This window comes from Ceratotherium simum, chromosome 17 (genome assembly GCF_057802395.1).
Source record: "Ceratotherium simum simum isolate JZ-2026a chromosome 17, ASM5780239v1, whole genome shotgun sequence".
NCBI classification, from domain to species: domain Eukaryota; kingdom Metazoa; phylum Chordata; class Mammalia; order Perissodactyla; family Rhinocerotidae; genus Ceratotherium; species Ceratotherium simum.
Genome location: NC_141916.1, coordinates 51,061,065 through 51,088,512, shown reverse-complemented (window position 1 = coordinate 51,088,512; position 27,448 = coordinate 51,061,065). Strand labels below are relative to the sequence as shown.

The window sequence follows — 27,448 nt, the reverse complement described above, 5'->3', positions numbered from 1 at the left end:
CAACACAATAAATCAACACAAAATTTGTTCAACACTGAATACATTTCCTAGCTAATCATCAGAAAATTGAAAAAAAAAATTCTTAAGGAAGAAATCTGCAAGTAGTGATTGACAGGTGACACTGTCATAAAAATGAACACAAAAGTGTCCTCTTTATCATATGTTTATGAACTTAATGTCATTAATAGATGTTTACTGAAAATAAAACTGAAGCACCCCAGTTTCCACTATTGAAAAATAAAGATTTATAATAGATTATACTTTCTAGTGTTAAACTCCTAAAATTGATTTATCTATAAACGAACGAGGTGAGTAGTTGTGATGGTGTTACTCGCATTCACCCTTGTCATATTGTCATCCTGAGAAAGCGGCTCTTAGGCGAGAAGCCAGCTATGGATGCAGATGTTATACGCTCTCTTTCACTTTCAATGACCTGAGTGGATAATTTACCCTATCGCAATTCGCTTTACTCATCTTTAGCCATGTGTTAAGGACATAAACTTGCCTCAAAGGATTTCATTTTAGGAAAGTGTTAAAACCATCCTCTTGAAGACAGCATGCATCTCAAAGACGTCTTATTTCCCCCAAATAATCAAATAATCAGTACTCTTGTAGAGTCCCTACAAATTCTCAGCAAGGCACAAACAATCAAAACACTGATTGCTATCATATTTTAAAGAGCATCTCCACACTGAATTTTTCCCCAAATCACAAATCCATTCTAAAATGACACACGATTCACATTATTTACATTTATTATTATTAAATCTTCAGTACCTGAAAGGTATAAATATGGATCAAATGGAAGAAAACAGGAACAGAAATCAAATTACTAGAAATGCACGTAAAGAGATTGACTTTTGCCCTCATCTTCAATCTCTCTGAAGGGAGCATCAGGGACAGTAATTCCGGTATGGAACTGAGTTGAGAATAGTTCTTTCCTGTGACAAATTGCTAGAGAAAGGAGACAATTATTGGAGTCTTAAGTGGACATGGGGAGGTATGTTTGTAAAAAGTTAAGATTCTAATAAAGAGAATTATCCCAGCGGAAAGCAGTTCATAGACATAGAAGACGGGGGCTTTAGTGAGAGATTGGGAAGGGAAAAGTACGAACCGAAGCAAACAAAAAGAATTAGCTGTGTATTTGGTAGCACAGTATAGGGAATGATTGCTCATTCCTCATGGACAACTTGACTGTTGGGACAAAGAATGTTACATACATTTATTTGTGCTACTTCAGTAAGTTTTTCACTTCTCCAGGTATTACAGAAGACATGGAAACCGGAAGATGATAGTCGATGCTAAGAAGGAAGAACACTAGAAAGTTATCTCTAAGTTAAGAAGGTGGATTCCAACAAATTTTTGAGTTTCTGAGGCTGCTTGGTGGTACATAAATAGGACTTCTTTGTGACTGGAAAATATATGCATGAATCCAAACTCAGAAGTGCTGGTGATCCTGAACAGGAAACACAAAAAACCTTCTTGTACCAGTCAGAGAGATTGCCTTTCCTGATTTTTTTCCATTTCCCAATGTCTGAAATATCTCTTGCATTGAGATGGTTTGGCTCAACCATTTTGTTGAATTGTTGTATGAACATGGATCAAATGGAAGGAAATAGGAAGTGAAACCAAACTAGAAGAGGTGCACATAAAGAGATTGACTTTTGTTCTGATCTTCAGGTTTTCTGGAGGATGCTTGAAGTTGCATTTGTAGCTGGAGAGTCAATCACCTCCATGGTTCAGAGAAGCTAATGGAGCCTCTCAAGCTGCACTTTTGCTGCTATTCTCTCACAAGCACACCGCCTCAACTCTCTGCAGTCTTTCGAGAAAGCCTTTCCATTGAGGATGGTCACACAGTCTCTGCTTCTCAGGCTGGTGAAGTCTATTATAATCTCAAACCTTAAAAAAGAAAAAAAGAAGTTAGTTTAACACAGTTTATTTCTAAAATGAAATGTTAAGTAGCTAGAAAGTACATAGAGAGTATTCCTAGCTTAATAAAATTATAGACTAGATACCCAGAATGAGTTTACTGGAAATATGGTGTCACCAAGCTCTTCCTTTTCAGTCCCTCAATTTTCATACTCATTCTTAGAAGCAGCAGGTCACCCAAAACAACAAAAACTGTTTCTAACTAAAACGAAGGTACATGTATAATCCAAATTTATCATATGATTTCACTGCCACCTGAAAAATGATCTACCTTCTCTGTGACTCAGTGTACTTAACTGTAAAATAAAAAAGATTACACTGAATATGTCCTGTCTCCTGGGAGAACAAATCCTATATGCTACATAGAGAAGAAAGGCATCTGTTCAAACATGGCTTTTTTTTTTTTATTGAAGTATAGTTGACATAAAATATTGTATTAGTTTCAGGTGTACAACATAGTGACTTGACATTTATATACACTACAAAATAATTACCCTAATAAGACTAGTAACCATCTGCCATCATACAAAGTTATCATAATATCATTGACTATATTCCTTATGCTGTACATTACATCCCCATGACTTACTTATTTTATGACTGGAAGTTTGTACCTCTTAATCCCCATAACCTATTTCACCTTATCCTCTCCCCTCTCCCGTCTAGCAACCACCACTTTGCTCTCTGCATCTATGAGTCTGTTTCTGCTTAGTTTTGCTTGTTCAATTGTTTTGTTTTTTTAGATTCCACATGTAAGTGAAACCATACGATATTCTTTCTCTGTCTGGCTTATTTCACTTAGTATAATACCCTCTAGATCCATCCATGTCACAAATGGCAGGATTTAATTCTTTTTTATGGATAATATTCCATTGTATATATATATATACGACATCTTCTTTATCCATTCATCTACTGATAGACACTTAGATTGCTTCCATATCTTGGCTATTGTAAATAATGCTTCAGTGAACATAGGGGTGCATATATTTCTTCGAATCAGTGTTTTCATTTTCTTCCAATAAATACCCAGAAGTGGTACCGCTGAATCATATGGTAGCTCTATTTTTTAAGTTTTTGAGTTTCTATAGTGGTTGCACCAATTTACATTTCCACCAACAGTTTATAAGGGTTCCCTTTTCTCCACATCCTCACCAACACTTGTTATTTGTTGTCTTTTTCATAATAGCCATTCTGACAGGTGTGAGGTGATATCTCGCTGTGGTTTTGATTTGCATTTCCCTGATGATTAGTGATATTGAGCACATTTTCATGTACCTGTTGGCCATCTGTATGTCTTTTTTGGAAAAATTTCTATTCAGGTCCTCTGCCCATTTTTTAATCAGATTATTTGATACGGAGTTATCATATGATTTACTCATATATTTTGGATATTAACCCCTTATCAGATATATCATTTACAAATATATTCTCACATGGCTTTAAATTGTAATATATTTTGGTATAGATATTACATTCACCTATTTCAAAGGATACCATGAACACTCCTACCTAAATGCTCACATAAGTAAAACTAATTTTTTATAATATTACTGTTTACATTGTCAGTATATCTATGCTCAGAGACTGTATTTTTAAAGATATGCTCCCCATTTCACTGGACAGAAAGCCAAGAAATCTGGGTTTTATACTATCTCTGGGTATTGACACATTGTCTGACCTGGTGGCAAGTTACCGTTACACCCTAGGCTTCAGTTTATTCATCCATAAACGATCTCTATCTCTGTCTCTGTCTCTGTCTCTGTCTCTGTGTCCGTCTCTGTCTCTCTGTCTCTAAATCCCAGACACTTAATTATGCCCTAAGGGACTTCAGGCCCTAAAATACAAATTTCTGAAAGCAGCCAGCCAGAGAACTGTCGCTACTATTTTACTAACATTTTGTTCTCTGTCTCCCTCACTGGTTTACAAGCCATTCCAGAGCAAGCACTATGTTTTATCCATCTCTAGACATGCTCCTGCAAACTTAGTATCCAGTACAAAGCAGATGTTCCATTAATGCTTGTTGAACCAAATTGTTGAACTCTGTCACTCAAGCAAAACCTCTTTATTAAATGCCTTTCCCATCAAATGTTCTGAAGGCTTACAGTTCAGGGGAGTAGTGGGCTCCATCCATCCACAGCCAGGCCTTACCACTGCCGTTGCGGGATAGCCCTGTCCAATAAGAGTAGAAAAACTCAGAGTAGCTCTGAGGCATGGCAAACTCCTGTGAAAGGCACACAAGAAAACCTTTAGCTTTAGAGGTGTTATAGCGTGTATATGTACACAGAGATGTATAGGGCCAGCCAGCACTTAATACAAGAACAGCACATGATAGCACTACTCATGATAGTGTACTACACAAGACAATAGTACACATAAGAGAAAAAGCATCTGTGCTGAGGACAGCTAATTTGTCCAGGTTAATGAACTATTTTGTCTTAACAATCGTGGAATATATACTGATATTCTGAAACCAACACTCACATCAACCAAGATTTATAAATGATACATTATTTTCAAGTCACAGCATTAAGCACTAAGATTGATATAAAAAATATAGGAGGCAGATTTACAAAGAGATGTAGAGAGTGACTCTGGGAAATGGAAGGAAAAGTGTAGGAATGGAGAAGTAACTTTTATAAATAAATGTGAAAGGAACTGACCAGGAAAGAGAAAAGAATAATGAATATACTTTAATGCAAAAAGAGGTAAAAGAAGAATTTAGAAGGATGATTTATATCTCAGACTAGGAAGGGGAGAAAGAGAAAATGTTCATATATATGTATATATATATTTTTTGTGTGTTTATATACACATATATAGCCATATATATGATAATTTCTGTTCCTAATATCCATATTGAATTTTTAAAGTTATTTACTTCCTTCTATCTAGTCTCACTCTTTAACATAGAAATTTATATAAATTACCTAAATTTATTAGAGTTACCCATTTTCATGTCTTTCCTTGCCACTATACTATGGGTTTCTTAAGGACATATACTTTATTTTATTCATTTTTATATCCTCAACCCCTCAGATAATTAATGGCACATATTGGTTCAATAAAAGACTGTTGGAAATATAAATGAAACTACCCCTAAGCAATAGTCATGAAATAGGCATATCAAAAGAACTGTTGTTGGGCCGGCCCGGTGGCGCAAGCGGTTAAGTGCGTGCGCTCCGCTGCGGCGGCCCGGGGTTCGCTGGTTCGGATCCCGGGCGCGCACCGACGCACTGCTTGGCAAGCCATGCTGTGGCGGCGTCCCATATAAAGTGGAGGAAGATGGGCACAGACGTTAGCCCAGGGCCGTCTTCCTCAGCAAAAAAAAGAAAAAGAGGAGGATTGGCAGATGTTAGCACAGGGCTGATCTCCTCACAAAAAAAAAAAAAAAAAAGAACTGTTGTTGAAAACATTGTTTCAAATTGAACAGTGTCCTTTTCAAATTAAAAGTTCTGAAAATGAATCATACGAAAGTGATTTAAATATGTACAAACATACGAAGTGTATAAGAAAAAATATATAACTTTCTCAATAATATTTTCTAATATTGTATATAGTTCAGTTATATACCTGAGTCCTCACTATGTGCTGGAGGTGGAGGAAACAAAGAGAATTGAAAAAATTAGGAATTCTTATGCTAGGATACATTGTCTTAGTCAAATAAATTGCCTCCATTTCCACCTAAATTGAGCTATCAAGAAAGGATGAAACATTATTTTAGTAGATGAGAGAGAGAGCAGTGTTTCATTAATCACAGATTTCAGGAAGTGGGTAGGAATTAAGATGTAGCTAAAAGTATGTTGAGTTTGCATAGTTAGCTGGGCATTTATTTCAATTAAATAAGCCTTTGCCAATAACCTATTCTGTGCCAAGACCTCCGCTAAAATAATGATGAATAAATAATTGTCACACTGCTTGAGGAATTAAACCTAAAGACAACAATAAACGTTAAGAGAAAGGGGAATAATCACACCATTTTAATTGTGTACTTTGATTGTGCGTACTTAATATATGCCAATTTATAGTTTTATTTTCATATCTGCCTTGACCAGTCTATGTTAGGCTATAAACTTCTGGAAGACAAGATATTTATTTGCAGATTACGGCAATGATTTAATTAAATATTTTTCTGTTAAAAGCTGTGTCACTTTTATAACGGAAGAGCAGGAAGTGATATTTTCATCTTCCTGACATGGCATCAATATTGTTCTCTTCCTACCCAAACCTAAAGAGATAAGAAATTAAGACATTTGTCATTTGATTCCTGACTCATGGGGAGTTGGAAGAGCTTTCTCTCATGTTTCCAAAGGGTGGGTATTTGTGGAGAACAGAACTCCTTTTATATACCTCAGGGGATCATTCAAAGCAAGACGAATAAGTCTTGGGCCTTGATTATAATAAGTGGGAGAGTCTGTGGACATTGACTCCTTAGAATCTTCCTGTATAGCTCTTTTAAAGACTTCTTTTCGAGAATACTTCAAATAATGACCAAGCCTCAGGACCTTACCAGCACTTGCTGTGTGTTTATCTTCAGCATAGTCGAGTTCTCAGAAATGCAGAAATATTCACAGCCCTGCCAACTCTTGCTCTCTTTATAGAATTGGTAGCATTTGTCCCCATGCCACTTCCATTTTTCTGGGCAAGGGCTGCATCTGTGTTCTTGGAAAGAAAATGATTTTAATAAGTTATTTTCTACCCAGGTCTGCTGGCTTTCTTCTCTTGAAATTACATAAGTACTTGATGACTCAAGAAAGAACTGATTCTCTTTCTCTTAGATACTCAATTTCCCAGCAATGATAACTACAAATGATTACCAAACACCCACTACATGCCAGGAATTGTAATTGGTAGTGAGTATACAGTGGAAATTAAAACAGACACTGCCTGCTTTCACGGAGTATGGAAACAGTAATGAATGATTGGGAATTCCTTTTTTTTTTTGCCCTATGTAATTCAGCATACTGAGAGGATATTCAATTTCAAAAGAACTTTTCATATTCAGAAACTCAATATGCATTGTATTTAAGAAACAACTGGGCATGGTGACGTCAGCATCATGGCAGAATGAGCTTCCTCCATTGAACTCTCCCCGTCTAAGACACAACAGAAAGGACATTCACATTCCAACAGAAGCTATTCACACAACACAGGGATGTCTGAGGCACCCAGGCAGCCGTACACCCAAGGAATGAGGTTCTGGAATCCCCAGACTAAGTCAAAGGAGGTAAGAGGAGCTCCCTTCCTTCCCCAAGGACTGCGACCCAGAGACTGAGACCATGTGGCTCTCAGAGGAGGGGGGAGGGGTGGCTCGCTGTGTGAAAACCAGTGCTCTCCAAGACCTCTCACAGCCCAAGGGGATCCCCTTCCGGAGTGAGCAGAATTGTTGCGAGAGTAGTTTCAACAATCTAGCCCCTCAGGAGAGCAGAGAGCAACAGCGAGGTGAGAAACCTCTGAGACTGGGGAGGCAAAAGTAAGTACCCCTCCCCCATCCAGCCTGCCCGACTGGTGCTTCAGCACAGCAGTGCTTCAGCTCAGCCCTGTCCCCAGAGGCTGTGGCCCCCAGGTGCCCAGGCCCCACACAGCAGGGGCAGCGTGACCATGCCCCGCCCCCACAGGCAGTGGCCCCCAGGTGCCCAGGCCCGACCAGCAGCAGAGCGAGTCTGCACCCCTGCACCAGAGGCAGCGCAGCTCAGGCCCCACCATGCCACAGCCCCAGCTGCTCCAGCTGGACCGTGCCCTGCCCCCAGCTCCTCCGGCTTGACCTCCCCCGCTCCGCCTGACTCCAGCTGCTTTGGCTTGGCCTGTGCTCTGGCTCCAGCTCACTTGGCACCAGCAACTTCAGCCCACCGCACTCCACTTCCAGCTTCTTTGGCCCAGCACACTCACGTTCCAGCTTCTTCGGCCCAGCACACTCCAGTTCCAGTTTTCTTGGCCCAGCAGCACTTCAGCTGCAGCTGCTTCAACCCACCCGCACCTGAGACCCAGCTGCGTTGGCCTAGCTGCACTCCAGTCTCAGCTGTTCCCACGTTTCCCCCCCAGCAGCCTCCACTCAGCCACGCCTCAGATCAGCCAGGGGCCAACGAGAGTGCCTATGGATTGAGGTAGGCCAGAATACACAGCCCTTGACCCTCACCCAGCGGCAGCAAGAGGAAACTGCAACCATATATTTTCGCTGTGAGGAAAAATAAGCCAACACCGACAGGCACCATGCAAAAATCTATTAAATCTCCAGACCAAAAGGAAAATGACAACCCAGAAGTCAACCCAGAAAACACAGAAATGTATAACCTTAATGATAGAGAATTCAAAATGCCATCATAAAAAAGCTTAATGAAATACAAGAAAACACAGACAGACGATTCAATGAAATCAGGAGTTTCTTCACATAAGAGATTGAAACTATAAAAAAAAAAGCAGAAATCTTAGAGGTGAAAAACACAATAGAGGAGATAAAGACAAATCTAGAAGCCTTAAGCATCAGGGTTAACAATATGGAGGAAAGAATTAGCAGTATCGAGGACAGCAATGTAGAAATGTTCCAGATAGAGGAGGAAAGAGAACTAAGACTAAAAAGAAATGAAGAAACTCTCCAAGAAATATCTGACTCAATTAGGAAATCCAACATAAGGATTATAGGTATTCCAGAGGGAGAAGAGAGGGCAAAAGGAGCAGAGAACTTGTTGAAAGAAATAATATGTGAGAACTTCCCAAACCTGGGGAAGGAGCTGGAAATACCAGTGAATTAAATAGACAGATCTCCTAAATATATCAACGCGAAAAGACTCTCTCCAAGGCATATAGTAGTAACACTGGCAAAAGTCAACAACAAAGAAAAATATTAAGGGCAGCTAGACAAAAAAAAAAAAAAACATACAAAGGACTTCCTATCAGGCCTTCAGCCGATTTCTTGACAGAAACTTTACAGGCTAGGGGAGAGTGGAACGATGTATTCAAAATTCTGAAGGACAAAAACTTTCAGCCAAGAATACTCTATCCAGCAAAAATATCCTTCAGATATGATGGGGAAGTAATAACTATCCCAGATTAACAAAAGCTAACAGAGTCCATTGCCACAAGACCCCCACTATAAGAAGTGCTCAAGAAGGCCGCCATCTCTCAGGAAAAAAAGAGAAAGGGGCTTCAAAGTTTTGAACAAGGAGGAAAATAGGTCGACAAAACCAGAAAAATTGCAGTCCTCTATCAAAATAGATTAGCAAACACTTAATTATAAAACCAAAGATCAAGGGAAGGTAAGCACCAAGCATAAATATAACCTCATCATGTTAAACACGAACTCACAACACAAGAAGGAATAAGATGTGACAACAATAATTTAGAAGGGGAAGAGGAAAGGGATCAAATTGACTTAGTCTAAGGGAATAAGAGGCCATCAAAAAATGGACTATTACATCCATGAGATTTTTTTATACAAACCTCATGGTAACCACTAACCAAATAATCAGAACAGAATCAGACATGATAAAGAAAGAGAAAACTAAGAGAAACCCCATACATAACTACCAAACTAAATTGGTAGTCCAAAACACACGGGAAAAGAAACAAAACAAATGCAAAAGAACCAGAAAAAGAGCAATAAAATAACAACAACAAGCCCCCATATAGCAATAATTACCCTAAATGTAAATGGACTGAACTCTCCAATCAAAAGACACAGAGTGGGGGATGGATTAAAAAACAAGATCCAACAATATGCTGCCTCCAGGAAACACATCTCAGCTCTAAAGACAAACACAGGCTCAGAGTGAAAGGATGGAAGGCCATACTCCAAGCTAATAGCAAACAAAAGAAAGCAGGTGTTGCCATACTTATATCAGACAAAGTTGACTTCAAGATAAAATAGGTAATGAGAGACAAGGAGGGGCAATATATAACAATAAAAGGGACACTCCACCAAGAAGACATATGACTTTTAAATATATATGCACCCAATACAGGAGCACCAAGGTACATAAAGCAACTATTAACAAACCTAAAAGCAGATATTAACAACAACACAATAACAATAGGGGATCTTAACACCCACTTTCATCAATGGACAGATCAGACAGAAAACAAATAAGGAAATAATGGATCTAAATGAAAAACTAGATGAGATGGACTTAATAGACATATACAGAGCTCTCCATTCAAACACAGCAGAATACACATTCTTCTCAAGTACACATGGAACATTCTCAAGAATAGATCATATGTCGGGAAACAAGGCACGCTTATATAAATTTAAGAAGATTGAAATCATAACAAGCATCTTTTTAGACCATAATGCCATGACGTTAGAAATCAACTACAAGGAAAAAACCAGGAAAGTGACAAAGCTGTGGAGACTCAACAACACGCTACTAAACAACCAATGGATCATAGATGAAATTAAAGGAGAAATCAAAGCATATCTGGAGACAAATGAAAATGAAAATACACTGTACCAACTCATATGGGCTGCAGCAAAAGCGGTCCTGAGAGGGAAACTCATAGCAATACAGGCCCACCTTAACAAACAAGGCAAAGCCCAAATAAGCAACCGCAAACTACGCCTAACAAATTAGACAAAGAAGAACAAACAAAGCCTAAAGTCAGCAGAAGGAGTGAAATAATAAAAATCAGAGCAGAAATAAATGAAATTGAAATTAAAAAAACAGTAGACAGGATAAATAAAACAAAGAGCTGTTTCTTTGAGATGATAAACAAAATTGAAAAACCCTTAGCCAGACTCACAAAGAAAAAAAGAGAGAAGGCTCAAATAAATAAAATTAGAAATGAAAAAGGAGAAATTACAACAGATACCACAGAAATACAAAAGATTATAAGAGAATACTATGAAAAACTATATTCCAACAAATTGGGGAATCTAGAAGAAATGGATAAATTCCTAGACTCATACACCCTCCCAAAACTGAATCAAGAAGAAATACAGAACCTGAATATACCAATCACAAGTAAAGAGATTGAAACAGTAATCAAAAACCTCCCAAAAAATAAAAGTCCAGGACCAGATGGCTTCTTTGGAGAATTTTACAAAACATTTAAAGAAGACTTGATACCTATCCTTCTCAAACTATTCCAAAAAAGAGAGTAAGATGGAACACTTCCCAACACATTCTATGAGGCCAACATCACCCTGATAACAAAGCCAGGAAAAGACAATACTAAGAAGGAAAACCATAGACCAATATCCCTGATGGACATAGATGCAAAAATCCTCAACAAAATATTGGCAAACTGATTACAGCAATACATTAAAAAGATCATACACCACGATCAAGTGGGATTTATACCAGGGACACAGGGATGGTTCAACCTCCGCGAATCAATAAATGTGATACACCACATTAACAAAATAAGGAATAAAAACCATATGATCATCTCAATAGATGCAGAGAAGGCTTTTGACAAGATCCAACATCTATTTATGATAAAAACTCTCAAGAAAATGGGTATGGAAGGAAAGCACCTTAACATGATAAAGGCCATATATGACAAACTCACAGCCAATATCATACCCAATGGCAAAAAACTGAAAGCCATCCCTCTAAAAACAGGAACAAGACAAGGGTGTCCACCCTCAAAACTCTTATTCAACACAGTACTGGAGGTTCTAGCCAGAGCAATTAGGCAAGATAAAGGAATAAAAGGAATCCAAATAGGCAACAAAGAAGTGAAACTCTCGCTGTTTGCAGATGACACGATCTTATACATAGATAACCCTAAAGAATCCATTAGAAAACTATTAGAAATAATCAACAACTACAGCCAAGTGGCAGGGTACAAAATCAACTTACAGATATCAGTTGCATTTCTATATACCAACAACGAACTAACAGAAAGAGAAGTCAAGAAGACAATCCCATTTACAATTGCAACAAAAAGAATAAACTATCTAGGAGTAAATTTAACCAAGGAAGTGAAAGACCTATACAATGAAAACTATAAGACATTACTGAGTGAAATCAATGATGACATAAAGAAATGGAAAAATATTCCATGCACTTAGATTGGAAGAATAAACACAGTTAAAGTGTCCATACTACCTAAAGCAATCTACAGATTCAATGCAATTCCAATCAGAATCCCAAGGACATCCTTCACAGAAATAGAACAAAGAATACTAACAATCATATGGGGCAACAAAAGACCCCATATAGCTAAAGCAATCCTGAAAAAGAAGAGTAAGGCTGGAGGCATCACAATCCTTCATTTGACTTTAAAACATACTACAAAGCAATAGTAAGTAAAACAGCATGGTACTGGTACAAAAACTGATACACAGATCAATGGAACAGAATTGAAAGTCCAGAAATAAAACCAGATATCTATGGGCAGCTAATCTTTGACAAAAGAGCTAAGGACATACAGTGGAGAAAGGAAAGTCTCTTCAATAAATGGTGCTTAGAAAACTGGACAGCCACTTGCAAAAGAATTAAAGTAGACCACCTTCTTTTGCCATACACAAAAATTAACTAAAAATGGATCAAAGACCTGAAGCTGAGACCTGAAACTATAAAACTACTGGGGGAAAATATAGCTAGTACACTACTCACCATCAGCCAGAAATGGATCTTTTTGAATTCCATGTCTACTCATGGAAAAAATAAACAAGTGAGACTTCATCAGATTAAAGAGCTTCTACAAGGCAAATGAAACAAGGATCAAAATGAATAGGGAACCCACCAGCTGGGAAAAAAATATTTGCAAACCATATATCTAACAAGTGATTAATCTCCATAATGTATAAAGAACTCACACAACTGAATAACAAAAAAACAACCCAATCAAAAAATGGGCAGAGGCAACGAACAGACATTTCTCCAAAGAACATGTACAGATGGCCGATAGGCACATGAAAAGATGCTCAATATCACTAATCATCAGGGAAATGCAAATCAAAACCACACTAAGATATCATCTTACACTTATTAGAATGGCTATAATCACCAACACAAAAACCAACAAATGCTGGAGAGGCTGTGGAGAAATGGGAACCCTAATCCACTGCTGGTGGGAATGCAAACTGGTGTAGCCTCTGTGGAAAGCAGTATGGAGATTCCTCAAAAAATTAAAAATAGAAATACCTTATGATCCAGCCATCCCACTACTTGGTATCTACCCAACGAACCTGAAATCAACAATCCAAAGAGGCTTATGCACCCCTATGTTCATCGCAACATTATTCACCATAGCCAAGACATGGAAGCAACCCAAGTGTCCCACAACTGATGATTGGATAAAGAAGGTGTGGTATATATATACCATGGAATACTACTCAGCCATAAAAAAAGATAAAATTGCCCCGTTTGCAACAACATGGATGGACCTGGAGGGTATTATGTTAAGTGAAATAAGCCAGAAAGAGAAAGACAAACAGTGCATGATTTCACTCATATGTGGAATATAAACCAACACATGGACAGATAGAACAGTTTGGTGGTTACCAGGGGCTAGAGGGGTAGAGGGTGGGCACAAGGGGTGGAGGGATGCACTTATATGGTGACTGATAAACAATAATGTACAACAAAAATTTCACAATAAAAAAATTATTAAAAAAACTTTATTGCTAAAAAAAAATAAAGATAAATAAAGATACCAATTCTCCTAAAAAAACAAAGAAACAACTGAAGTTTCTATAATTTTCTTCCTCAAAATCCTGTTATATAATAGTAAAAGGATTTTTGAAAATGCAATACATACCAATGGGATATGAACTCTTTTCTCATTCTAAGCACAGGTAAATAAAGTTTTAGAAAAAATTGCACAAACACTAAGCCGAGCATGAATTAGAATGGTAAATATCTATGTGTCAGAAATAAAGATGGGCATCAAAATCAGAGAAATAAGTGCACAGGTCAAGGGTGAGACGGACTCCATGGGTAGTGATTGTAAATATAGGAACTAGACCCGGAAAGCCATGGTTTTAACGTCTACGTGTGTACATGGCCTTGGGCCTGTGAGAGTTGGGGACCTGTGGCCAAGTCCCTTGTCGGTATATGGTAGGATGGGAACTCAATCATATCCACAAAAATGTCTTTATTTTAAAAACAATCCAGTGTCATGGGCCGGCCCCGTGGCTTAGTGGTTCGGATCCTGGGCGCGCACTGACACACTGCTTCTCCGGCCATGCTGAGGCTGCGTCCCACATACAGCAACTAGAAGGATGTACAACTATGACATACAACTATCTACTGGGGCTTTGGGGGGGAAATAAATAAATAAATAAAATCTTTAAAAAAATAAAAATAAAAAAAATAAAAACAATCCAGAGTCAAAATGGTAACATGTTACAATCTAAGGGGTCGATACACAAAGGGATATTATATTCTGGTTTGTATTTTTCCATATATTTGAAATATTTCATGAGGTAAAACAAAGTTCTAAATAAAGAATTTAGGAGATTTTCTTTGTAAGTCAGTTTATATCTTTGGCCCAGATCTTATTTCTTATAAATCAAACTGCCTACTCGTACCTTGGCATATGACATGCTTGGATATCTAAATTATAATTCAAATTCAACATGCCCAAAATAGCATTCCTGGTTCCTACTCTTCCCCCTCATAACCACAGAATTCTTCCCCATTTCACTTGATCACATCTCTATGCTTTTAGTTGCTTTGTTCAAAAACTCTGGAGATATCTTTGACGCCTCTATTTATCTCAGACCCTATTTTATCCCATCACGCATTCGTCTCCACTGATAATATTCTAGTTGGAGGCACCATCATCTCTCCCTGGATTATGGCAATAGCCATTTCTTATGTGATTTCTCTGTTTCTATCCTTCTCTCTTCTAGTCCATTTTCAACATATTTGCAGAGTGAGTCTTTAAAAACTCTTGTCAGATATGTATTTCCTCTGCTCTAGAGCCTAGTAATGAATGCTTATTTTGCACAAAATAGAAACCAAATCCCTTACAATGTCCCCTAGTACCATAAATAATCTCTACCGCATCTCCTATTAGTCTTCCAATCCCTCACTCTGCTCCAGGCCCACCGGCTCCTTATTATCCCTTGAATATGGAGATACTTTCACATTTTACAGCTCTTGCATATCCTGTTTCCCCTACTTGGCTTATTCTTTCTCCGTATATCTACATGGCTACCTCCCTCAACTCTTCAAATCTTTGCTCCTATATTATCATCTTAATTAGGAATTTATGATATCCGTATTTAAAGATTTTATTTATTTATTTTTTCCCCCAAAGCCCCAGTAGATAGTTGTGTGTCATAGTTGCACATCCTTCTAGTTGCTGTATGTGGGACGCGGCCTCAGCATGGCCGGAGAAGCAGCGTGCCGGTGGGAGCCCGGGATCCGAACTCGGGTCGCCAGCAGCGGAGCGCGCTCACTTAACCACCAAGCCACGGGGCCGGCCCTGATATCCGTATTTAAATTAGCAACCCACCATCCCTGAATCCCCGATCTCCCTTACCTTGTCTACTTTATTTCCCATAGGATAGATTATCCTTTCATATATTATATTTAGGTTGATTAATCGTTCTTACATGCCTGGATCCTGGGGTTTCCCAGAATGTGGGAATTTGAGTATTAAAACTGGAAAAGTTTTGAGCAAACTAGGACAAGCTGGTCATCTTATTTTATGTTTTTAAATCTATTTATTACCACCACCCCAAAAGAGCAAGAGTTCCATGAGAGCAGAACGCCTTGTGTGTTTTGCATGGTGCACATCAGTAGGTGCTTAATAAATACTAGCTGAGCGGTTGTATTTTATTTTAAACCGATTTTTATTTTAAACAGTATTTCAACCTGATCCCTGTATAATTCTTAAAGTTTGAGCACTATGGTTGTGAGTTTATTAACTTCTTAATGGGGAAGGATTTGTCAACACATTATGAAATGTATACTACTGTTAGGTCTCTATGTGCCAAGGTAAATTGAGCAATAACCTGTGTTTTATTTACTCGCGTTGTTATTTGGGTTATTTGTTAATTGTTTTTATTGTTCAAAATGTCTGAATTTGAAGAATCCTTTCATGTATTACAACACAGATGTATCTGAACTAAATGATCCTAGTAACTGGAGATGATCTGGATGCCCGAACTCTTTCTTAAGTTTGCCAGACAACTACACGGTTCCCCGATCCTAATGGGCAAGTCAGCCCTATATACTGACAGATATTCTGAGGCCAGAGGGAAGCCTAGTGATCAGGACTCTCTTACCTCCAGTTTTGTTATAGAGCTCTCGACAAAGTTTTTCAGCCACGTGCTGCAGAGTTTCTGCAAGCTTCCTGTTTTGGGCTTGGAGAGACTGCAGCTGTCGGGAGAGATTCCCCAATCTTTCTTCCTTTTTAAAGAGGCTGTCTTGTTGAGTATTGGAGAGCTGGTAGAACTGAAAAACTGACCCAAGTTACCAAGTCAGATTGGACAGCTTATTTCTTCATTTCTATTTCTATTTTCTACATATGGGAAGACGAAACAGTATTTCTTTAAGATCTCAGGCTCTGAGATCTCATATTGCCTATATTCAAGTTTGGACTGTAGTACATAATAAATTGGATTTTCCTTGGGCAAATTAATTTCTCTAAGTCTGTTTCCTTATCTGAAAATGTGGAGTCATAATAACAGTTTCTAACTTCAGGAATAAATTTCTTAACCAAATTTACTACTCAGTAAATATTTTTATGTATACTTTCAAACCATTACTCAACCACAGGTCCATTTATGTATTGATCATTATATTGAGTATTGACAATGTACCATATATCATTATCTCATTCAATCATTAAAATAGTCATATTATTATTTCTGTATTTTTATAGAGCTGCAATTGGGCTCAGTGAGAACAAGTAACTTCCTTAGTATCACTTGGCTAGAAAATTTCAATGCTTAGCTTTAAACTTCAGGTTTCTAAATCTAAGTAGAGAAATCCTTCAGGAATCATGAGAGTTGTTTTATATACCTAAAAACAATGATGGTTGCAAAACAATAGTTTTATCAAAATGAAGTAAAAATTTTGGGGCCAGGTGGAAATACTAAGAAATTATTTTTTTTCATTTTAAAATTTAAGATCAAAACAAGTTTCTAAAATTTCCTTTAAAAAAAGCAATTTTTGGCATTAAAACGTGCTTGTCTGTGTGGCCTTTTACTTTGAACTACCTTCTTCAACTGTTCAGGAAACATTGCTGTAGAGTCTCAATCTGATGAAGCAAATTTGCCCACTTCCTTTTTTAAGTTTTTTCCTTTGTCCTTACGAGTTTGAAATTTAAAGACTTTTATACATGCATTCGTCCTTGTTTGATTTTCACACGTTTTTGCAAAATGATTCCATACCTTCCTGGACTTTTTGAAAAAATGTTACAGTGATTAAAAACCTAGTCTGTTTTCCTTACATTGAGGGGGCGGAATGTAAATGAAATTTCTTCCCTCTGCTTGGCCCGCTGCACCATGCATACTGAGAGCAAAACCCACTGCTGCTCTACTCTTTTGTGGAATGGGAAAGGGCTGAAGTATGCATTTATTAAAAATTGATGATTTTAAATATTGACATATAAACAAATAGACAAAAACCTTCTAGTCTCAAAAAGATTGTAAAAGTCTAGCTGGCAAGTGATTGTTGTATTTTAATGCTTCTACTACTCATCATTTAAATAGGTGCATTAGAGTAAGGTACATTGAATTACCCACAGGCTCCAGAATTAAAGTAAAATAAAAAAATCTATATCAAGTATTTCTCATCCTAGACAAACCTTGGAACCGGGATCCTCCCCCAAGTCAGAGCGGAGACTTACACACAAGCCCCAGTGCTGCCAGGCCAATCAGCAGCAGTGAGCACAAAGCCAGCAGGGTCAGGGCCACTGGACGCCAAGCTGAAGAGCGGGGCTGGTGCTCTGCAGGGAACAAAAGAAAAGGCAGGGTTTCGCTTTTTCTTCCTCTTGGATCTACATCAGCAGCAAGCAAGTGAGAGGAGTTGGTTCTGGGAAGGAACAAATTCTGCAGAACAGTAATCAGGAGCTAGAAAACATTCCCTCTGTCCTCAGAAATATTGTCATAAAGTTCTATGCCAAGCCTCACTTATCACAGCTAGATACTTTCACAAGCCCCACCCATTTCTATTCTCCCCACTCACCCAGTCCTACTTTGCATTGAATCTAGTTATGCATTACCATTATCTTTATGTGGTTGTTTGCATAACCTTCTTTTTGTTAAAATTTGATTTATAAAAGATTCTCATGAAAATGCCTTAACAAGGAACAATTTTCCACATCAGAGAAGAGATGCAATTAACTTGTTACTTTTGCAAAACATCCCCCTCCCAAGTTTCATGTATGCGTCTTCTAAAGACCAAATTGCATATCAGTAAAGCGACGTGATCTCTTTGCTGTTTCTCTTTAGGATTTCTTTGTAAGGATTTTGTTTGTTCATTCATTTGATTTATATCTCTTCAAAAATAGATTATAAAGACATGATCATCAATTTCTCAAGGATGGATCTAAGCTATTTCAATTTTGCACCAGTTAAGTAATAAAAAAACAAAAAAAATCTATAGCCAGCATCCTTCCCTTGCCCACATCCCCACAAGTTTGCCTTACAGGAACTGCTGAGTCAAGAGTAAACCCATCACATAGTGAGCTCATTTATCAATCTGAATGACGTAAGATGTCTAACAAGGAAGCCCCTAAATCAGGTACAGGTAGCATCTAGCACTGTGATTAAAGTGAAACAAAGGAAGAGCAAAACTCTCAAACAAACCCTGATCTCTTCATGACCTGTGTTTCACTCCATTGGGAATTTAAGTTAGGTTCTAAAACAAAAAGATTAAAGACATATAACTTCATTTCCTCCTTAGCAAAGTCCTGTACATAATATAAGTACAGGGATTTGTGCTAAACATTATTTCCAAATGGGGAATGATAAATGATAAAAATAGCATAGAAATAGAAAATATGATCACTATTTTTTGGAACTTACAGTCTGGTAGAGAAAATATGTAAAAATCAGAGGGCAGACATTGATGTGTTTTAAAATGTGAATCTTATTTTCTCTTGATAATCATCTCCTTCATAAAAACTTTCAATGGCTTGCATTATTTTTAGAACAAAATTCACATCACTTTTCACAAAGACACAGGTCCCTCTTTTTAAAAAATGGAAATTTGATTATGGTACTTCCTGACTTAAAAACTGCCAATAGCTTTATTGCACTTACAAGAATCTTTTTGATCTGGACCCTACCTAGCACTTTCATCCATTTCTGAGCTAATCTTTTCTCACCCAAATGCTCTACTCACAATGGGTTTCTGTTTATCCTTGATCCAAACAAGCTTGTCCCTGTCTTAGTATCTTTGCATTAGCTCTGCCCTCTACCCCCAAATTAATTAATCCTTAGATTGGTTATTGGTAGGCTGCTTCCTGTTACTCGGCTTTTGATTTAAATAACACATCCTCAGGAGAGGTCCATGAGTCCATTTCTAGCACATCAGCCATTATGTATGCTTTTATAAAATTAGATTAGTAAGTAATATTTTCATGACTTTGTTTCTGTCTATCCCCTCCCCCCTTGAATGTACATTCCTTAAAATAGTGATCTTGTCTATCTTATTCACCAATGTATTTCCAGTACTGAAAATACTGCCTGGCACATAAGGCTTGGATACATATTTGAATGAGTAAATAAATGAAGAATGCAATTAGGAAAAATTAATATTACCCAAACTATGTAAATTTTACAGAGCACAGAGGATTATCTAAAGTTAAACTTTACAGGTTGATTTTTTAAAAATCGACTGACTTTTCAACAATATTTCTGTCAGCAGAGGGCAGACTAAGACAAATACATCTCCCAGTCATACTGGTTTCTATATTTATGCGAGATTCTGTATCATGAACAAATATGAGAGAAATTTGCTTTCTCCTCTGTTTCCTTTGATTAACTGGCCTATATAGTTTGGTCTAAATTTTCCTGGAAATTGGTGGTTTCTCATGGCATTGACCTTAAGAGTATCTCAAGTCAGAGTATAAAAGAACAAGATCAGAGGGCAGAATATAGCTTAAGCTAAATATCATCTCCAAAACTCTAAGTCTTTTTAAATTTCTATATAGCCCAAGAAAATTAACCATGTGGATGTTTCTAGATTCCAGAGGTACAAGTGCATATATGGACCCACCAACAATGGCTTTATTTTTCTCCATATGTCTTATCACCGTCAAATATACTATATATCTTACTTATTTCTTTTGGTTTATATCTGTCTTACCCCAGCAGAAAGTAAGCTCCTTCTTGAAAAAGATTATTGTCTGTTTAGTCCCTATCATAGCTCAGCATCAGTTGAAATAAGCTCGATTAATATTGATTGAATGAATGCATGTGTCTGTTATACATAAATATCTCTGTTATATGCTTGTTTACCTTTGCTCTAACCTAATTAGAGTACTACATATCTCAAAAACATAAAAAATGGTAAAAAATGCTGTCCCTTTTTATGATCAATATTTCCCTTGTCAAAATTAGAAATAATTTTAAAAAGGTAAAGGAGAAGAAGAACTATGGAAATCAACCAAATTATTTATCCCTTAAGAAACCTGCTTTCGCTTGTATAATATTGAGGGCAAGGGAGATGTTGTTTTTCTGCCCTAAGGATCAAAAAGAATGAACTTAAATCCTTACTGTGAAGCGAGAGCATGGACTTTAGGGATTAGAACATTATGTAATAATAATTATATCCATGTAAAGAATAAATATTTGATCCTTCCTAAGCTTGCCTCTAGGACAGAAAAAGAAAGAAATGTAGTATGTTTTTTCCTAAGGAAACAAAAGTTTTAAAAATTCCCTTCTAAGGAATCATCTTTCTCTGATCATTTGAAAATTTTTCCACTCTGACTCTCCTCTCTCTCTCTATCTCCCTCTCCCTCTCTCTCTCTTCTTCTCTTCTCCCTTAATATTCACAATTCCTCCCTGTTTTATCTAGAGACCCAGAGAAACATAACCCTATGGAATTTCTATAGCAGGTATGGTCATTTCCTAGGAAACTACGCTTCCATGATGAAAAGACTATGGAGTTGAAAGTTTCACTTTTCTTTTTCTTTGATGTTGTTTTTCCCTCTCGGTATTTTTTTTTTTTTTTTCTTTTCTTAACTATGAGTTTCATGTTTCTGAGTTCTATTCTAAGTGCCCCTGATCATGAGGTCTCTCTCTAGGGACTACTCCCACCTAAAACAAGAAAAATAAGCTGCCTGGGAGGTACCTCAGTTTGGCTTGGCTTTATTGTGGTTTTAGTTTTTGGAAGAGAACCCCTATGCTGTCTCCTGAGGCATGTTTAGAAAGAGGTGTGGACAGGCCAAGGAATGATATAAACATCCCTAGGAATAATAAGATATATGCAGGAAAAAACATCCCTTTCCTGTATCCTTTTACTATAACTCTACTATAAAAGGCAACAGTGCTAAGGACAAGTTTTGAATACAGATTTCCTTGTAGGTTTAAGAAACTTTGTGGATGAAGAGAGTTGTCATACTTGACCAGTTACTCTTCATCAGGCACCAGAGAGGGAAAATTTTGTTCACCTCCATTCCCAGGGCCAACAAAAAAATGAAACAGACGTTACCAAACGTAGTCTATTTATTCCTCTGAAATAGAAAGAATCTTAAAAGCCGGAAAAGACACAGAGAATTTAAATAATTTGCACAAAACCACATCACAAACTAGTGGCATACAGCATATGGCACATAGTAAACCTTCTCTTGTGAGGCTGTTCAAGGTTCCACGGGTTGGGAGTATTTTTCGGTGTTCATGAAAATGCAAGTTTCCTTTCCCTTATGAGTCTATTTTGAATGTTTGCTATTTTCATTCTCTCTAAAATTAAATGGGTGTTACCATTCCTATTATTTCAAAAAAAATATACATCTAAGAACCTATAAGCTATTTCCAGAATATTACTGAGTTTTTGATTCACAGAAATTAAAATCTCAATTATATTTTTCTTTTGAGTAAATTTAGGCTAGTCAATTTTATATCCCAATCAAGGAGTTTCATTTCTGAAATATAATTCAAAAATAACATTACTATAAATTATAATTGCTAAAATTCCTTGAGTTATTGTGATAAATGCCATATATGAATCACCTCATCTATCCTTACAAACACCATATGAGGTAGATACTATGATAATCCCCATTTTAGATGTGGGCAACTGAGTCCCAGAGGAGTTAGTTACCTTACCCAAGGGCACACAGCTACTGATGATGATACTGAGTGTGTTATATATGCTGTAGTATTTCACTTGAATCTGCCAAAAAATATTCAAGAGGGCACTATTTTTACCCTTTTTTTGGTTAAGAAAGCTGAAGTGCCAAGTGCTTAATTTGCTTAGGGTTGCACAGCCAGCAAGTGATGGTGGCAGAAGTGCTATCTAAGCACTCTCCTTCCAGAGCTGAACATTTTAATCATTTTCCTATCTTCCCGACAAATCTTACATTAATATTTGCCCTTATATGGCAGTTCCAAATGGAATTATAGTGTTTTACCACTTGCATCTTTTTGCTTCTATATTGTGAAGTATCTCAGTAGCAGCCACCTTAAATCATACATTCTCCATTCTACTTAAGGAAAAACGTTTCTTAGTGTGCTATATAAGGGCCTGCATAGTAGGATCCCATCCTGCTTTTTAGCCTCATCTTCCCAAATCCCCCTCATACACCTACTCCCCTTGAGGACTGTTCATTCCTCAGCCCAAGTGTCCACCTTGCCCTCATGTTAGACTCTGCTGATGATACTCAAAATTATCTTATCCTGATCTAAATTCCAATCCAAAATTAACACCTCATCTTCTCCCTCTGAACTTGTCTTTCTTAATTTTACCCATCAATACACTGAATCTCTGATGTGTACCCCAGATTAGTTCTTGCCCCTCTGCTTTTATCTTTGCACATGAGGTCCTCACTATGGCAAGGTCACCCAGTGCTCCATCTTGCTCCACCTGAAAATTTCGACTCAGCCTTGTAGCCCAGGATCAAATGCCACTTCTTGCAAAAATATGCACATGACTTAAACACAGTCACTAACTTGTTCATTCCTGTTTGTGCCTATGGCCTCCTGTACATATTCAATAGCAATACACCACATTTTCTTATAATTATTGATTCAGATTATTCCTTCCACTTCTCTAAGCACCTCACAAACAGGGTCTCCCCAGTGCCTACCATAGTGCTTGATATTAAGTAGGTGTGCTTTAAAGATTTGTTGAATCAATTAGATGTGATTTATGCCATGACTCAGCAATGAAGGGTTTATGCTGTAGTTGAGGAAATTAAACTAAAAATCTAGGAAAAATTTGAGAATATTGTAATTAATGTAAACAAAGAAAAAATGGAACTTGAATTTCTCATTAAAGGTTTTTTGTTTTTTCTTAAACCCAAATTGGTTTTCATATTCTTTTGATAGGATTACATTCAGTTTCCAGCTAGAATTTTGGCCCATCAGTTATTTCATTCTCTCTCTCCTTGGTATACTATTTCTGCAAAGTACTTTACCTGCACTTCTTTTCAAGCTACAATTGAGTTAAAATCTCCCATACCTTAAAAAACAACTTTACAAAGCACTCACTCAACCCCATAATACCTGAGCTATAACACTTTATCTCTTCTCTTTACAGCCAGGCTCCTCAAAAAAGAAGAAAGGAAGAGAAAAAAAGACAATGATTTAAATTGTCTATTTTCCTACCTCTCAATTCCCTTCAAATCTCTGCTATTAAAAATTACCAATAATCCGTTTTCCTCCTCATTGCTAAGACAATAAATTATTTTGGGGCTTCCTCTTACTTGAACTCTCTGCAGATTTATTGTTTATTATTTTAAAGATTCACCATTCATTACCATTGACTTTTCCATTTCTCTTGAAGTTATTGTCTCCTGGCTTCCTAGATGCCTCTCCTGGTCCAGCTTCTACCACTCTCTGCCATCCATTCTTATTACCTCTTATTGGAATCTCTTGCTCATCCTGGCCCTTAATTGTTCTATTCTCTGAGATTCTCTTCTTGGCACTCTTCTCTTCTCTTCTTTTGTCTTTTCATTTTACATTCTCTTCCTCGGTGATCTCACTCATTCTTATGAAGTTTAATTCCTAACTGAACGCCAGCAATTCTCATATATATATGTAGCTCAGAATCCTTACCTCTGAATCACATCCTGTACATACAAGTGCCTTTGGGCAACTCCAGTGTGTGTGCCTTCTCTTATAGGCATCGCAAACTCAAACTGAATTCATCTTTCCTATAGTGGCTATCTCAGTTAATGGCAGCACCACGCACATAACATCAGATGGAACCTAGCCAACCTCTGCTCTCCCTTTCCTTGTCTTCCACATGTGACCAGTCACCAATTCTTTAAACTCTACCTCCTCAACATCTGTCACATCTGATTCCTCCTCCTCGTTCCCGTACCACTTCAGTTCAGCTTCTTCTAATCTCATGCTTAGACTAATGCAAAATCTGGTATTAGCTCATCCAGTTTTATACTTCTTCAATCCATCCTCCTCATTGCAGTATAGATGGTCTTCTAAAAACCAAAATTGATTATGTTACTTCCTATTTAAATTCCTCAGTGACCTCATTTCACCTAGTGAATAGAATCAAAATACCTCAGTAGGACATAAAAGATCCTCCTTAACTTTCCAGACCTACCTCTTGTCAAGCTTCCTCCCTCCAAGTCTACACATCAACCACAACACACTGCTTATAGTTCTCTAAAAACACAAAGTTACTTAAGACCTTCATGGCTTTCCTCCCATGTGTCTGTCTGCCTGTAGTGCCCCCAACCCTTTAAGTTCTCCCACTTCTGCTTCCATATCATGTGGAACACCTTAAAGTTAACTCAATTCAATGTTCACTCCCTCTCTCAAACCTTCCTTGATCTCCTCTACTCTTGTCAGATAGAAATGACCAAGCTCTCCATTGTACCATGTGCATCCTTCCATCATGGCACCTTATCACACTTATTGCTTAGTCAAGAATTGTATTAGACTTTAAGTTTCCTCACAAACAGGGACCATATCATATTTGGCATTATATCCTCAGTACTTTGCCAACATGCCTGGCATGACATGACCCCTAGCATAAGTTTGTGGAAAAAAGGTATGAGAGTGTTGTCTTTCCTTTTTACTTTCTAGCTTCCTAATTGTTTGGCATTTTTTTAACACAAGCATAACTTTTATATTGAAAAAAATGAAAGTTTAGAAAAGAAATGAAAGTATATAATTTATTTTTAACTCTAAATAAAAATTAAAATTTTCCAGTCATAATTGTGCCACATTATGTTGAATCTGAATTCTCTGCATTGCCAAAAAATTCCCAGAGCAATTTTTGCTCTGTTATTTTTAACAGCAAAGTTATATCAGATCTATTTTCCTAAGAAATAATTAGACTTCTGTAGTGACATTCCTCTAAATATTTGCATTATTACAAGATAAAAACAAGATATCATATATGTACGCTAATATAACTATTTTCAGATGCTTGCCTCCAAGACACTTTTTTGTAACCTCTACTCCTACTGTATCAATTTCCACTTTTTACACAAAGGCTGCCAGATGTTTCAGTTAGTGTTTTATCCTGCTCCACCTCCCTCTCCACCCTCCAACCTCAGCAGAATTTATTTGTACACCCTGTTCCTGATTATGCTGATCACTAATCCTTGTGAGAGTTCCCGGCTCTAGTCAAAGGTGAAAAATGAGGTTATACACAAGGCACTTAAAACCACAGCCCTAAGAGCTGACTCTTCACAAGATTTGTTGGAGGAAAACATATTGTATCCAATTACATGTATCCGGTAGCTACAGAAACAGACATTCCAAAGTTGTCACTTTGTTTCACATCAAGGAGGCTGGAAATCCCCCGTATTTCCTCACAGTTTACTAGATAGATTAGTTAAAAAAAAAAAAAGCCACATCAGTGAGTCTCAGGTGGGGGATCATTTAATGGATAGAAAGTGAATGGAAAGGTTTAGTAGGGAAAGGAAGAGAACTTAAAAGTTATTTTATAAAGGGGAAAAGGAAGACAACTGTGAAAAAGTGTATGTCCAAATTTATAGAGGTGAAGAAAATGTGGATATGGTCAAAAGAGAAAGGACATGAAGATACAGGCACTGAATGAGTCTCTCTCTGATGCAGACTGACACAAAAATGTTAAGCAGAACACTGAGAATTCTCAAAGAATGTAATATTGAAAAGACACATTTTTAATGTCTCTGCAACGCACCAAGGACTTTACATAGCTTATCAACCTTGGTTGATAAGCTCATAGCCACTTTATAAGAGAGGTTTTGTTACTTCTATTTAATATTGGTTCAAGTTAATATGAATTAATACGTATAAAGTGCTTAAAGCAATGAGAGGCACATAAAAATCACTATATACATGTTTACTATCATTAACATTTTACAAATGAAGAAATTAAAGCCCTAGACTACTTAATAACTTTAATATTACACAGTAAGTGGCATATCTTGTACTAGAATCTAGTCTTGCCTGTATTACAGTGTGAGATCTTTTCACTAGAACTCAAGTCAGATTTCTGCCTTAGTTTGAGTTGCCCAAGAAATAAGATCCTTCTCTATGTATGCGAATTATCTCTTCTAAGGACTGAAAAAATAAATATTTTATTACTACGTCAGAGAGTGAATTATTGGAAATAAAGGCATAAGATGGAAGCTAAATGTAACTACAATTAAATATTTTCATAATTTAATTCAATCATCTCAATAATATTATGAGAGTCAATAGAACAAAAGGGAATGGGACGGGATATAATTGCATCTGAGTACACTGTTTAGATCATCGAATTACAGAATTTCAGAGCTGAAGAGACCTTAGAAAGCATTTGCTTTAATCTCCCCTCATTTCAAAGGTGACAAAACCAAACACCTGATGTTGACATGACTCCCAAGGCCTCACAACTTCAGGATGCAGAATTATAATAACAAAATACCAGGGTTGATGTGTCTGCTTGGAAATCTCCCTCTAAAGCCATGAGTTCAAAACTAGCAAAAATGTAGCCTTTATAAATTTCCAGATCAGATTACAGATGGTAAATAAAACAGCGTTGGATTTGGCCTTCCTGGGAAGGCAGGAAGGGGAAGGGACATTGCTTTACTTGTACATACAATCTCACCTAGTATGCTATAGCTAGTTGGTAAAAGCAACATACTCTCAACTGCAAAATACTCTGCCAGCAATCAAATCTTAGAAAAACAAACATCTGTGTATATATTGAGTTTAATTTTTCAGATGTTCATATATGTGGCACATAAGTTGAAAAGTACACAGTTACATATTATTGTAAATCATGAATGCATTTTCTCTCTTTCCTCCATTTTGTACATTCCTAGGAGAGAGAGCTCATCTCATGCATTTCTCAAGGGGCTGGCCAATTTCCACTCTGGGAGGCAGAGTACCTGTGCGCTCCGGCTCTGGCCGCTGGGTTGTAGTAGACGCTCGAGAATGCAGGCTCAAGGTGGTGTCCCCATCAGCATCCAGCATGTCCCTCGTGCTGCTGTACTTGGCCTGCAT

At 37.3% G+C, this 27,448-nt stretch overlaps 1 protein-coding gene across 1 annotated transcript; it reads right to left on the bottom strand.

Moving 5' to 3' along the window:
- Nucleotides 1-784: 784 nt before the first annotated feature.
- On the bottom strand, nt 785-27,448 carry CLEC1A (C-type lectin domain family 1 member A). Its single transcript, XM_004438637.3, has 6 exons — nt 27,334-27,448; nt 17,683-17,781; nt 16,115-16,291; nt 6,440-6,591; nt 4,035-4,153; nt 785-1,899 (listed from the first exon to the last, which is right to left on the bottom strand). The coding sequence occupies exons 1-6, from the start codon at nt 27,446-27,448 to the stop codon at nt 1,749-1,751; spliced, it is 813 nt and encodes a 270-aa protein (XP_004438694.3). The 3' UTR covers nt 785-1,748.

Coding starts and splice junctions, on each gene's coding strand:
- CLEC1A (XM_004438637.3), bottom strand. CDS start 27,448: ATGCAGGCCAAGTACAGCAGCACGAGGGACATGCTGGATGCTGATGGG. Junction 17,782..27,333: donor GCCAGAGCCGGAGCGCACAG/GTACTCTGCCTC, acceptor TGTTCCCTGCAG/AGCACCAGCCCCGCTCTTCA. Junction 4,154..6,439: donor TAAACACACAGCAAGTGCTG/GTAAGGTCCTGA, acceptor TGCCTTTCACAG/GAGTTTGCCATGCCTCAGAG.